At 54.6% G+C, this 13,584-nt stretch overlaps 1 protein-coding gene across 2 annotated transcripts in view; it reads left to right on the top strand.

Annotated features, from left to right (window-relative positions):
* The window catches only part of ARPC1B (actin related protein 2/3 complex, subunit 1B, 41kDa), an 18,352-nt gene extending 6,072 nt beyond the window's left edge, over nucleotides 1-12,280 (top strand). The window contains exons 1-10 of one of the 2 annotated variants that reach the window (XM_005875829.2): nucleotides 1,729-1,752; nucleotides 4,976-5,052; nucleotides 6,027-6,131; nucleotides 6,567-6,789; nucleotides 7,520-7,627; nucleotides 8,631-8,837; nucleotides 8,920-8,995; nucleotides 10,156-10,358; nucleotides 11,286-11,376; nucleotides 11,698-12,280. In XM_005875829.2, coding sequence (XP_005875891.1) covers nucleotides 4,989-5,052; nucleotides 6,027-6,131; nucleotides 6,567-6,789; nucleotides 7,520-7,627; nucleotides 8,631-8,837; nucleotides 8,920-8,995; nucleotides 10,156-10,358; nucleotides 11,286-11,376; nucleotides 11,698-11,736 — 1,116 coding nt within the window. In that variant the 5' untranslated portion in view covers nucleotides 1,729-1,752; nucleotides 4,976-4,988 and the 3' untranslated portion in view covers nucleotides 11,737-12,280. Of the gene's footprint in view, nucleotides 1-1,728; nucleotides 1,753-4,975; nucleotides 5,053-6,026; nucleotides 6,132-6,566; nucleotides 6,790-7,519; nucleotides 7,628-8,630; nucleotides 8,838-8,919; nucleotides 8,996-10,155; nucleotides 10,359-11,285; nucleotides 11,377-11,697 lie in introns of those variants that run through there. The other variant, XM_014547316.1, reaches the window with a different exon arrangement.
* Nucleotides 12,281-13,584: the final 1,304 nt, after the last annotated feature.

The following is a 13,584-nucleotide window of genomic DNA, read 5'->3' as shown; positions in this document are numbered from 1 at the left end:
GGGGGGAGGGCAGGGCCGGGGCCCGGGCGGTGACAGTGAAGTACTGGCTAGTGTGGAGCAGGAGACTGGAGGCGCCCCGGCTGCCCCGCCCGGAGGTCCGTGCTGCCCGAGGGTAGGGCACCCATTGCCCGTGAGGCCACAGGGACCCCGGTAAGAGTGCCAGCGTCCTCCTCCACGGGCTCATGACCTTAGCAAGCCACCACCCCTCGGGGCCTCGCCTCGCTCATCTGGAAAACGGGGACCTCTCAAGTCTGAGCATAAGCATGGCCACGCATGCAAGGCGCTTGCTAATGGGCCGAGCACACGGAGTGTGAATGTGTGCAGCTGCTGCCATGGTAAGGCCTGCCCACCTGGATCAGTCCGTCCAGGTGAACCTCATCTCTGAGATTTGGGGTCAGAGTTTGCGGTGCCTGTTAAGAGCTGTGTGACTTTGAGCAAATCTTGGCTTTTGTTTGAGTCTCAGAATGAAGGTTAAAAACAACACAAAACAAAAAAACTTACTAGGCTTGGTTTAGAAGAGAGAATAGAATGTATGTCAAAATCCTGGGCATTAGGGATGCCAAGTAAAGTTAGTTTATTACCTATGTGCTTGTAATCGTTAAATAGTACCGTGTTGATATCACATGTACTCTTTCCATAGCTGTAGTCATCTGGATTTTTCTACCCTCTCCCCATTACAAAGAGGGTTAGTATGAACATGTTTGCTTTGGAAAAAAAAACAAAAAAAAACTCAGTGGCTATTTTCTTAGCAAAAAAAAAAAAAAAATGAATTTATGTCACCCAAGAGTGTTAATGATCTTAATTTCCTGTTCACCTTATTCTGTTCTGTTTGTTCCTACCCAGCTGTAGAGTTGAACGTTATCACATCGCTCGGGAAGACTGAATAAATTAGCAACAAATTAGAATTTCTCTACAGCCCTGCCAGCATTAAGTTTTATGTGTTTTTATGTTCTGTTTTGTTTGAGTTACTTTAACTGGGGCTTTATGGTGCTTTGTGATTGTTTTCGTTTGTGTTTCTTGACTTGACTTTGCCTGGTTTGTGAGAATTCAGGAGCAGAGTTAGGGAGGAGAGATTGGCTGGTCTGTCTGGGGTGGCAAGGGCTGCTCCACACACAACAGGAAATTGAGTAATTGCTTAGCATGCTGCAAAATGGCTTGCTGGCAGCTCTCTCCAGCCAGCCTCTGAGCTGGGTGGGGACTTCCCTGAGCGCCTGTAAAGCAGAGATCCTTGCTCCAGGCACCTCCTGTCTGGATTAGCCAAAAATACAGCCAAACGTCTGGGTTCAGGGAAGGCTGGCAAAGCTTCTCTTAAAGTAAGAAAAAACCTACAGTGGGTGCCTTCCAGCCCCAGCCTTTTCTGGATGGAGATGTGAGGAAAGCATTGGCTGAGGCACCCAGCCAGTATGGACAGAGCCATAATTTGAACCCAGCACTGTAAGGAAGGGGCCCCAAGGCCTGGGACCCTTCACCTGACTTGCTGTGCTTTAGAAGGAGCTATAGTCACCCTGTATCCTCAGAGGACCCTCTAGATTGCAGGTTTCCGAGCTTTTCTGATCATTGACCCTATCAGGGAAAAAACTTGATCACATGCTCTCCAGTAAACCAGTAAATATGTACAAATTGCATTCATGTGCCACTGAAGTAATATGGCATATCCCTTACAGACCATCCCCTCAGACAGACATGAAAGGATATGATTCATTCATTCAACCACATTCAAGAAATATTTATTCAGCATCTACTGTTTGGCAGGTATTCTGATTGGCTCTGGGGATACATCAATGAACAAATATCCCTGTCCCCGTGGGGCTTATGCCCCAGTGCATGGTCTTTGGCACCCCCTGGATGGGGACCCACACCCCACCTTGGGGACCCATACCCCCTCCTAGCCCCCATGTCACTCTTCTTTGCCCTCACACCACCAGCCATGGGTGCTCCTGGGCCCATTCACACTGAGCATTCTCTTCGTGTGGACGTGGGGACCACAGAGAGATCCTGGCTCCAGGTGGGGGCAGAGCAGGGAGTTTCAGGATTCGGTCCGTGTTCCCCCAGCCTCACTCAGTTTCAGAGGTGATTGGGGGTGAAGGGGGCAAGTCCCAATGCCATGCCCAGGGTCCCCTCCTCTCAGAGTGGGGCCCACAGAGTGCTGGCTCACCGAGCCATGAGGACAAGTGGGTGGGTGTCCGAGAGGCCACAGCCTCAGCCTGCCTTTGTCTCCACCAGAAATCATCCCTGAGACAACGTGCTTGAGCAAAGCAGCCCTGACAGCGTTTTCCTCAGCAGGAGATTGGCTGGCAGTGAGGGTAGAGGTTTTCCTGGGCTTAAGTCAAAGTTCCGAGGCAGGTGGCCCAGCGTGAAGGCTGCTTCCCGGGGTCTGACACAGAGACAATCTACTGATTCCTAAGCAAGGAGGCCACAGCCCTGAGGCCACAGTGGCTAGAGAAGTCCTTCCCCTCTCTGGGCTTTCATTTCCTCTTTTGTGCCTGGGGGTTGGGAGTCATTGCTGAGGCTCTTGCTGGTTTCAGGTGCTTTGCAGAAGTTATGAAAAAGGGAAGTGCATCTTCCCCTCTCCCACCCTTCAACCGAAACCCCTGCCCCCTTTAAGGTGTTGGTTCAGTGGACTAGGAAGTGTTTCTCTCTGAATTCATGCTAAAGTGCGACTGCTGATAGGTGTAGTCTGAACCTCCCTCCCCTGCCTGCCCCACTGCGCACGTGGCCTCTTTGCCAGCTTGATGAACCTTTGGGCCCCAGGAAAAAATGGTCAGAGCTACCCCAAGTCCTCTCAGGTACATGGTTTGCTAGTATGGGGGCCACTGTCCTCAGCTGACCCAGCCTCTCCATCTTCACAGCCTGAAACTCTGGAACATCATGCTAGACAGGCTTTTCACATGTCCTTGGACACTCTTACCAGACCTTGCAAGGGGCAGAAATGCCTGGCCACACAGTTGGAGCTGGGAAGTTGGGTTCTGCTGACCAACTCTGAGCCTGAGTCTGGGATCCAGGGACTCCCACCCTCACCCCAGGATGCAGCTACAGGGCTTCTTCCTTCTGGGCCTCCTGGGACTGAAGGGGTCAGGGTGGTTGGCCTCAGCTGGACTAGGGGTTTGGAAGTGGGCTCTGGCCTTAGCCCTGCCCCTGCCCCGTTAGTGACCTTGGAGTAGGGGGGTGGGCAGATTAGCACAGTTGAGCAGTCAGACAAGCCTGATGCTCCCATTCCTGAGCATCTGTAGTGTAGACAGTGATGACACCCTGCCCCAGCACAACTGGAAGCCAACACGGGCCCAGCCCAGATGCACCGGAAGCTTGGGGGAAATCCCCCTCAGGCATGCTGACCTGGGCTGACAGCTCTGCCACCACAGCCACATCCGTGGCCTTGCCATACACAAAGAGGCCTTATAAGGAGATAGGCCGGGGAGGCAGCTATTGTGGGAGCAATGTGCTAGTGTGTGTGTGCAAGGCCGAAAACGCATGTCTGGGAGCAGGGTGCTTGTGTGTGTACAAGGCTGAACATGCATGAGCATGTGTGGCCTGAGCCTGGGCTGCCAAAGAAGTGATGTTCACTTTGGTCTTTACTGATAAGTAGGATTTTGCCTAGTGCAGTGGTTCTCAACCTTGGCTGCACATTAGAATCACCTGGGAATCTTTTTAAAATCCTGATTTCTGGGCCGCATCCTCCGGAAATTCTGTTTCTTTGTTGTGGCCCCACCCCATAACAAAGAAACAGAATTTCCGGAGGATGAGGCCCAGAAATCAGGATTTTAAAAAGATTCCCAGGTGATTCTAATGTGCAGCCAAGGTTGAGAACCACTGGCCTAGTAGAACAGAGGTGGGCTGGAGAGAATGGCACGCAGGTGTGAAATGTGGGCAGGACTGGCCTTGAAGGCACATCAGGCCTGTCCCCAGAAAGCAGCCTTCCCTGCAGAGGGAGTAGCATGTGTGAAGGCCAGGAGTTCTGCCTGCTCCAGGCCGGAGATGGCTGAGGGCCCCCAGCTCAGCATGAAGAGGAGGGAGGGGGGCCTCGCCCCTGGTCATAGCCAGGAGGGAGGAGTGGCCTGCGAGGGCAGTTGTTGGGAGCCAGCCAGCCAGTCCAGAGTGGAAATGAGCAGAGCTCTGTGAGGAGGGGTGAGGGTAAAGGCAGGCGGTGGGGGACCTTCTAGGTGCAGACCCCACCCCTCCTCAGGCCCAATGGCCTCCCCTGCAGCTCAGCCAGCGGGTGGGAGGAGGCTTGGGAGGTGCAGGGCCTGAGCTGGGGGGTGAGCTGTGGCCCCTCTCCAGGTGGGAGGTCCAGTAGCTGCTGCTGCTGCTGCCAGGCCTGAACCTGCAGTGCTGGGCCCACTCCCCCCTCCTCTTGGTACCTAGCTGCCCTCTGGACCCTCCTTCAGCTCACATCCATGCCACCCTGGGACCCCAAAGACCCCACCACCCACGCCAGGCCCAGTGCAGCCCATCCTCCCAGCCACGGGAGCAGCAAGTGGGTTTTCTTGATGAAAATAGGATCTGTCTGCCTGTCCGCCTGTGCCCTTCCCCACAGGTGCCTACAGAAGCTCCCCCCTCTTAACCCACCCGGAAGAGAGTGGGGAAGACCAGGGCTCTGGGTATGGAGGGCGCTGCTCTCGGTTTTTGAGGTTGTTTCATTTCATCCTCACCCCATTCTTCTGGGGGGAGCTCTGTCTATGAGAAAGCTGAGGCACAGATGATGGGCGATGGCCTGCCTGGCGCAGGGTCCCTGCGCACCCCACTCACAGGGGCTTCAACACCCCCGTACTTCCCGCCCCATCCTTGTTCTGTTCCCTGGAGCCTCAAAGACATCCCATGAGAGCTGTCATTTTACCAGGGAAACAGGTCCCAGGAGTGAAGCAAGGCATCAGGCCAGAGTTAGGAGGCAGGGTGGGCCCACTGCCCTCCTGTGAGGTCAGTTGGGCCTGGTCTGGGGCGGGGGCAGAGCTGACTTCACTTCTCACCTCCTTGGGCACAGGAGCTGAGAAGCCATGGCCTACCACAGCTTCCTGATGGAGCCCATCAGCTGCCACGCCTGGAACAAGGACCGCACGCGTGAGTGCCCTCCGTCCCCCGGAGCACACAGGGCACGGGCTCTGTGAGGGCCAACTGTCCCCCTCCTTCACTTCTGATCCTGGGTGCTTAGGAGGGAAGGGATGAGCCGCTCTGGGACAAGCAGGGGCAGCCAGGCGAGTGGGCATTGAGGGGTGGAGGTGAGAGCAGGAACAGGAGTAGGCGGGCTGTAGGTGCAGGGGTCCCCAGGCTGGGGGAGGGGCTGGGATAAGGACTGAAGACATAACCTGCAATGGCAGGTAGTGAGATGAGCTATGAAGAACACACGGGGTAAGGGAAAGCAGTGGAGGCAGAGGTGCTGATTTAGAAAAGGTGGCCAGGGAAGGCCTTTCAAAGGAGGTGACATTTGTACAGGACCTAAAGGAAGGGAGGGAGGAAGGGGCAGGTGCAGAGGCCCTGAGGTGGGACAGCAAGGACCATGGCTCGAGTTGAGAGCAGAGGGCAGTAGCAGGGGACTGGGCAAAGCTCCCAGAGGTCATGAGACTGTTGTGGGCACGTCAGGGTGGACCATGTGAGAGGGGCCAGTCCCTGGGGAGGTGTCATAAGAAGAGCCCCAGCAGGGCCTAAGGGACTTCAGGGGGCCCCTCTGAGGCAGAGGAGTCAGAATCTCAAAGGACAAAGTGCTGCCCAGCTAGTCTTGAAGGGCATTCCTGCTAGATGCAGCGGTTCTCAACCTGTGGGTCGCGACCCCTTTGGCGGTCGAACGACCCTTTCACAGGGGTCACCTAAGACCATCCTGCATGTCAGATATTTACATTACGATTCATAACAGTAGCAACATTACAGTTATGAAGTAGCAACGAAAATAATTTTATGGTTGGGTCACAACATGAGGAACTGTATTTAAAGGGCCAGAAGGGTGAGAACCACTGTGCTAGAGGGTAGTTGAAGGGCAATGGGGAACCTGGGCATGTGTGCATCTTCTGACTCCACACACCCTGCTGTCTTTCCTGCAGAGATTGCCATCTGCCCCAACAACCATGAGGTGCACATCTATGAGAAGAGTGGAGCCAAGTGGGCCAAGGTGCATGAGCTCAAGGAGCACAACGGGCAGGTGACAGGTGGGTCAGGCTGGCTGGGACCACCCTCCTGAAAGGAGGCAAGGGGTAGACATGACTAACCAGGGCCATCCATGCACTCACTGTGTTGGTAGGATAGTTTGGGTTGTAACACAACCCTGATTCAAAGTGGCTTAAGTTATAAAGGGATTATACTGGTTCATGTTACTGTAAAAATCAGAGTTTGTGGGCTTCAGGAAAGGTCTGATCCAGCAGCTCAGCATTACCAATAACCCATTTCTTTTCTGTCTCTTGGCTTGGCCTTCCAGCATGTTTGGTGATAGTTGTCGGAACTGTAACACCCCCAATAAGCTCTAGTAGCGCCCCTGGAGCCGCTTTCATTCAGATTGTGACCTCTGAGCCCTTCCTACATGGAACTTCAGAGTCATCCACTTCTGCTTAGTTCCCTTCAACCTAGTGTCCCCTCCCCTCCCACAGGCATTGACTGGGCCCCTGAGAGTAACCGCATTGTGACCTGCGGCACAGACCGCAATGCGTATGTGTGGACACTGAAGGGCCGCACGTGGAAGCCCACCCTTGTCATCCTGCGGATCAACCGGGCGGCTCGCTGTGTGCGCTGGGCCCCCAATGAGAACAAGTTCGCTGTGGGCAGCGGCTCCCGTGTCATCTCCATCTGCTATTTCGAACAGGAAAATGACTGGTGGGTGTTTGGGCGGAGCCTGAATGGGCCGGGAGGTATGCGGGGCTGCAGACTAACAGGTGGTGGGACCCAGAAAACACCAGATGGGATGTTGGTCTCTCTGTTCACACCACCCTGGGGAAGTGTGACCTCTCTGGACCTCATAGATGAGGTGAGGGGCTCTGCACACCACTGGGTGCTCCCACAGCCCTGTCTCAGTAACAGGGGACAAACCACACCAGGCCACCTCTGTGGTCCTCGAATTAAGCTCTGCACGTGTATTGGCATTGCTTTCCCCACAGCCCCCTGAACTGGGCTTCTGTTCGTACTTTACAGGTGAGCAAAGTTAGGTTCTGAGGCAAAGTCACTTGCCCAAGGTACCCAGCCACAAGCTTCCGGCCACATCATAATCTCCCCTGGATCCCTGAGGCCAGAGGCCAGGCACAAGTTCAGCTGGAGTCTGGGAGACCCAAGTTCAAATCCCACTCTAGCCAATTAGTAGCTTTACTGAGCCTGCCCACGGTTGTCGTGAGTTTTAAAGGAGACAGGATATAGAGTTCCCACACATTACTGGCCTGAACCTGGCCCTGACAGGCCCATCGGCTAGCAGTGCCCAGATCCCTCTGTCCTGGACCGCATTGGTCTGCAGGGCACAGTGGGAGCCTGGAGTTCCTGGGGCACTGAGGCCCCTGACAGTGAGTATGTGGGTCTGCTTCTCTCTTCTCCCTACCTGCCCGACTGCCGTATCCAGGTGGGTGTGCAAGCACATCAAGAAGCCCATTCGCTCCACCGTCCTCAGCCTGGACTGGCACCCCAACAACGTGCTCCTGGCCGCAGGCTCCTGCGACTTCAAGTGCCGGTGAGAGGGTGGTACCCTGACATCAATGGGACAGGAATTTGAGGGTGGAGGGGAGCCCCACATCCTGCCTTCCAGACCAGCTATAGACCAGCTCTGCTGCCAGCAGGGTGACCTGAGCTCTGTGAGGTTTTGCTCTTTCTAGGATCATCATTGGCTCCTGTCTCCAGCCTGGGGAGAGTCTTGGCCTCTTCCTACCTCTTAATGTCAACAAGGTTTCTTTCCTAGACCTTCCTCTCCTGCTTCATTAGAATCTGCCACCCCTTCAGTTTCCTGGCTTCTGTCTGAAGGAAAATGAGTGGTGTACTTTTTCACACTAAGGAATAAATGACTGATAAGCTGCCTCATTGTCTTAAGACCTGGAATGTAGAGTCCCCAGTAGCCATAGGCTGTTCTTTACTTCTGGGTTCAGCAGCCCTAAGTGTCCCAAGCCTCCAGCTCCCAGCTCCAGGCAGATGACCTGGGTCTCTGAATCTCCACCTGGGAAGCAAGGCTCCAGTAGGTTCAGGTCCCCTTGGAGGTCCTGGGCATGGAAGGAGGATGCCCTGACGAGGCTCTGTTGGTGGGTAGGGAGCTGTTTTGTTGGCACCTGATCTGTCAGGTGACCCCTTGCTGGTCCTGGGATGTAGAGAAGAGGATTAACATGTGTGAGAGCAGCAGTGTGCGAGACAAGGGGCAGGAATGGTTCCAGGTGCAGAGTAGGAGGGAGAAGGGGCATCTGGGGCTGGCTGTGGAGTTGTGGCCAGCATGATGAGGACCAGGACACCTGGTGGTGTGTCACCAATGGATGGTCCTGGGAGTTCACAGGACTCAGCTGGGAGACCTCCTGGCCCATCTCCATTGCACAAAGATGGCACTGAGGCCCACCTGTGCAGGTGCAGGTCATGAAAAGCTGGCTCTGGTATCATGAGCTTCTAGCCAATTGCTCTGACCTTCCCAGGCTGGTTTGAGAAAGGGAGTCTCTTTAGAAACTCAGTCACCTTTTTTTTTCCCCCTCTGTGGGCAGGATATTCTCAGCCTACATAAAGGAAGTGGAGGAGCGACCAGCACCCACCCCATGGGGCTCCAAGATGCCCTTCGGGGAGCTGATGTTCGAGTCCAGCAGTAGCTGCGGCTGGGTGCACGGTGTCTGCTTTTCAGCCAGTGGCAGCCGCGTGGCCTGGGTCAGCCATGACAGCACGGTGTGCCTGGCTGATGCTGACAAGAAGATGGCGTGAGTACTGGTCACCCAAGGGGAGGACAACAAAGGCATAGAGCAGGAGGGGGCTGGTGGCTGACATCTCTCTCTCACTCAGAGTCACAACTCTGGCCTCTGAAACGCTGCCACTGCTGGCCGTGACCTTCATCACAGAAAACAGTCTGGTGGCTGCGGTAAGGAAGGAGGGAAGCAGTAGCCAATTGAAACAGGTCTCCCCTCAAGCCCAGAGGTGCCCAGGCAGTTATATCCACGTGTTCCCTCCTTCCCTTCCTCCCTCCCCGCTTTCCTTCCCCGCTTCCTCCCTTCCTTTCTTCCATCCATCCATCCTTTCGTCCATAGATCTGTATTGATTAGAATAGGTTGCATTATGCTGTGGTAACAAAAAAAAATCCCCAACTGCAGGGGCTTGACATAGTAAATACTGATTTCTTTTTTTTTATATATATATTTTATTGATTTTTTACAGAGAGAAAGGGAGAGAGACAGAGAGCCAGAAACATCGATGAGAGAGAAACATCGATCAGCTGCCTCCTGCACATCTCCCACTGGGGATGTGCCCGCAACCCAGGCACATGCCCCTGACCGGAATCGAACCTGGGACCTCTCAGTCCGCAGGCCGACACTCTATCCACTGAGCCAAACCGGTTTCGGCAATACTGATTTCTTGCTCACTTGATATGTCCAGTGTGGGTGTTGTGAGGGGGGTTCTGCTCAGTGCAGATGGAGGCTTTGTCACCAAAATGCTCCCCCAACGGCCATGGAGGGAGGAGGGGGAGGTGGAGATCATGCCCTGGATGGATCTTAACATCTCTGCCTATTTTATTGGCAAGTAGAAATGACAGGGTCACACCTCGCTCAGAGTGGGTGTGTGTGTGGGGTGCAGTTCTACCATGTGTCCAGAGAGCACTACTGTTCTTCCCTCCTTCTGCCCACCTTGGTCACGTCCCTTTTCACCCTCAGCAAACATGATGGGGGTTCGAGAGGGGGATCAAGCCCACTTGGCCTGTTAGGACAGAAGGTCCCTGGGCTCCCAGAGGTCCCAAACAAGCTTTCTCACCAAGACATTGGTTTTACTGGGGTAGGAGCCACCCCTATTTGTTAACCCCCAACATCTGGTCCCTCTATCTGGGCTTGGTCTGGCAGCGTCCCCAAGCTGGCATCAGCTTCCCGGTAGCTCCTCCATCCAAGTCCATCCAGCCTGCGCGGCCGCCAGACTCATGGACCAATGCCCCTTGCTGGCATGCCTTGCCTCCAGCCTGTTTCCCCGGGCGGAAAATGGGGGCGCTGCGCCTGCCCTCGGCCTGTGCTCAAATAGCACCCGCCCCCACCACAGGGCCACGACTGCTTTCCGGTGCTTTTTACCTACGACGGCGCCGCGGGGACGCTGAGCTTCGGTGGGCGGCTGGACGTGCCCAAGCAAAACTCTCAGCGCGGTTTGACAGCCCGCGAGCGCTTCCAGAACCTCGACAAGAAGGCGAGCTCCGAGGGCGTGGCTGGCGGGACGGGCCTAGACTCGCTGCACAAGAACAGCGTCAGGTGAGGGCGGACCTGGGGGGCCTGGGGGACCTGGGGAGCCAGGGTGGGCGGAGGCGTTTTAGAAAGGAAGCAGGTGGGGGCGGGGCCAGGGGGGCAGGATGGGGCCTGGAGCGGGTGGGCCTGGAGCGGTCCGATCTGGACTCTTTCTAGCAGCTTGGAGGTGCGACCCCTGGTTTTGGAAGCCAGGTAGCTCTCTTTAGGTTGCATAATACAATCAGTGGGGGCAGCCAGTCAGCGTTTGTAGGACGCGGTCGTGTGAGGACCATCGTAGGGGCGGGGCCTGTTTCTCGGTTGGCCAGTGACCAGCTGTGGGCGGGGCCACAGCTGAAGCGGGTCTCGGGCTAGAAACTGGTGAACTGGTGGCAGAACTAAAGATTCCAGCTGCAGCCTCTGAGGAACTAGGGTGTTACGAGAAGACCCTCCAAAACTTCCAAATCCGGCCACCCAAGGTGTGCACCCTGTGGCAAATAAAGAACTTTGGCCAGACTTTCTGACCGAGCCAGTGAAGCCCTCCTGTGGCTGCCGGGTACAGTGATGTCTTCTGACCAAACACCTTTGTCCCACTTTCAAAGCTCTTCAGAACTAGTTCCTCGATCTCCCAGCCCCATCTTTCACTTTATTCTGCCACCCTATTGTCACTACACACATTCCCCAGACACACATCCTCCATGCCCTGCCCAGGCCTTTGTATCTTGTTCCAGTTGCCTGGGCTGCCCTTTATACCTTGCACACAACTGCTGTTCCTAAAGCAGACTCGTGAGCCCTGTTCTGTGATCCTGCACAGCCTGCCTCCCAGGCTGTCTCTGCGAGCAAACCCCAGGACTTCTCACTGAAGTCAGTTCCCCCAAGAGCTCCTGGAGGACAGGTTGGACTGGAGTCTGGCACAGGCACCGGCTGGGATCTGTAAAGCCCTCATCATCTTTGCAGCCAGATCTCAGTGCTCAGCGGGGGTAAGGCCAAGTGCTCGCAGTTCTGCACTACCGGCATGGACGGTGGCATGAGCATCTGGGATGTGAAGGTGAGTCTTACCCCACCCCGGCTTTCCACCAGACTCCCGGGGGCCCTTCCTCCCATTTTGCCCGGGCAGCCTCCCTGGATGCCCTGTCCTTCAAGTGGGAGAAAGGCACTTCGTTGGAGTGCAGCAGGAGGGATGAGAGGCAGCCCCTTTGACACCTGAGCCTCTGCACGCTGAGGCACCTCCCTCATAGGGCTGGGATTCAAACCAGGTCTGTTGGACCCCAAAGACCAAGTTTTCTGTCCTCTGCCTGCCTGGGGTTGGGGTGGGTAGAATGTCTACAGGACAGCTGAGAACCAGCCTGTTCTGCTCATCTCCTTCCAGAGCTTGGAATCAGCCTTGAAGGACCTCAAGATCAAATGACCTGTGAGGAGAATGTTGGCCTCATCCCAGCTGCTAGGGGAGGGGTCAGGGAAGCTAAGGCTCGCTTTGCTGAATATTTCTAGAGCACCCACAGGGGAAAGGGAGGGGAGGGGGTTGGAAGCTTTTCTTACCTATTTGAAGGAACACGTGCCTTTTTCTTAAACAAATACTTTCATTTATTGTAAAAAAAAAAAAAAATGTCCCCAAAGCACTCTGCTGGTCATGAATTGCTTCAAAACGTGGAGGTAATAAAAATACAATAGTAGACATGCTCGCCTGTGTTTGGAAGAGGTTAGTTCTTGCACAGACATAGGTACCTTATTTTTGCTTGCCAGCAAAAATGATCCTTAAATCCAAGAGCCTTCCCCCAAATGGTTCCTTCCCCACTGCAGTCCAGCCTAGGGGGAAGGTCTCTTTTTGTCATTCAGCAGATTCCTAGACAAGTGATTGCTCATTCCAGGCTGATTTTGGGGTTTAATGTAAATTCAATTATTCTGTTTGATGTTTTGCAGTTGGTTTCTGGTAAATGCTCATTATTTTTTAAGATTTCCCCTCATTTTCATTTTATTCAGAGGGTTATGTTTGTCTGTTTTTTAGTAACATACTTTATAGTTATGGGGTTTAAAAAATCTAGGTAATGAGGGAGTTTCTGTAGGCCAGGATGAGCTGCATATGCTGGCAGCTGTGGCATCCCTCCTCGGGTGCCCAAGGCTGTGACCTCCAGCATGGCCTAGCCCAGGGGGTGTGGTAGAGGTCACTGGGAGTTGGGCTCGATCACTAAACCCCTGTCTGACTTCAGGTCAAACTCCCTGCTTGGCACCTAGTCATTGACTTCTCCGGACCATGTGCAAAGAAAGGATGATGCTATTCATGAGGCAGACAGAGTGCCTCTCAGGGGGTTGCAGGGGCAGGACAGGCACTATGGTGGAGCCTGTAGGCAGCGGTGACTGAGCTAAGCCCCAGCGTCCCTGCTGCCATCCCCACCAGAATGGGTGGTAAGGACTGAATGAGGTAACGCTGGGCAGTCATGCTGGATATCAGCTATTAGGATGCTTCCTCCCTGCACTGAAATCTGAGGCTGTTACCACCAGGGGGCACCTGAAGGACAGGACAGGGAGGTCCAGTGCTGCTGCCAGCCTGCTGTGGACATGGACGACAGGTCCCTGGCCACTCTGGCCTAAGACTCCTACTTGGTAAAAGGGAGAGGGCCAACTCCTGTATCCTGAGGTCTCCAGTTTGGATGCCCAGGGTCCAGTCCCCAAATCCTGCTCAGTGCCAACTGAACCTGTGGGACAGGCCTGCCTTGAGAGTGACAACATGCCCTGCTAGGTAAAAATGGCCCAGGCACAGGGGCCCAAAGATGGATCATGGAACAAGGGTTACGATAATGCCAAGTTTAATCTGCCAAATATACAAGTTGGATTTGTAGAGCATGTTTTGCCTGGGTGCTGCACAGTAAACAGAGGTTTCTTGAAATGATCCATGGGTAGGGTTAAGAATGGGCCCTGGTCAGAAAGGTGGGAATGGGGCAGAGAAGGGCACAGGGAAGGCCATGGGAAGAGCCATCACCCTCAGAGACCCAGGGGTACAGGCTCCCAGATGACAGCCCCTGAGTGAGCACCCAGGCAACACAGATGGGCTGGTTGTTGCAAACTCACCAGCAGCAGCCCCCAGCACAACCACCCTCTACTGTGCAATCTACTGGACAAATGGACGCTCTTCTTACCCCACCTCCCAGGCACCCCCAACAAAAGTTCTGAATTCTAAAAACAGCAAAAACATTCGAATGGTTACATATGAAATGCTGTCCTGCATCTTTCTGTCTCAAAGATAGCAGCTGCCCCCTCC

Source organism: Myotis brandtii, unplaced genomic scaffold (assembly GCF_000412655.1).
Source record: "Myotis brandtii unplaced genomic scaffold, ASM41265v1 scaffold470, whole genome shotgun sequence".
NCBI classification, from domain to species: Eukaryota; Metazoa; Chordata; class Mammalia; order Chiroptera; family Vespertilionidae; genus Myotis; species Myotis brandtii.
This window is presented reverse-complemented; position numbering and strand designations above follow the sequence as displayed.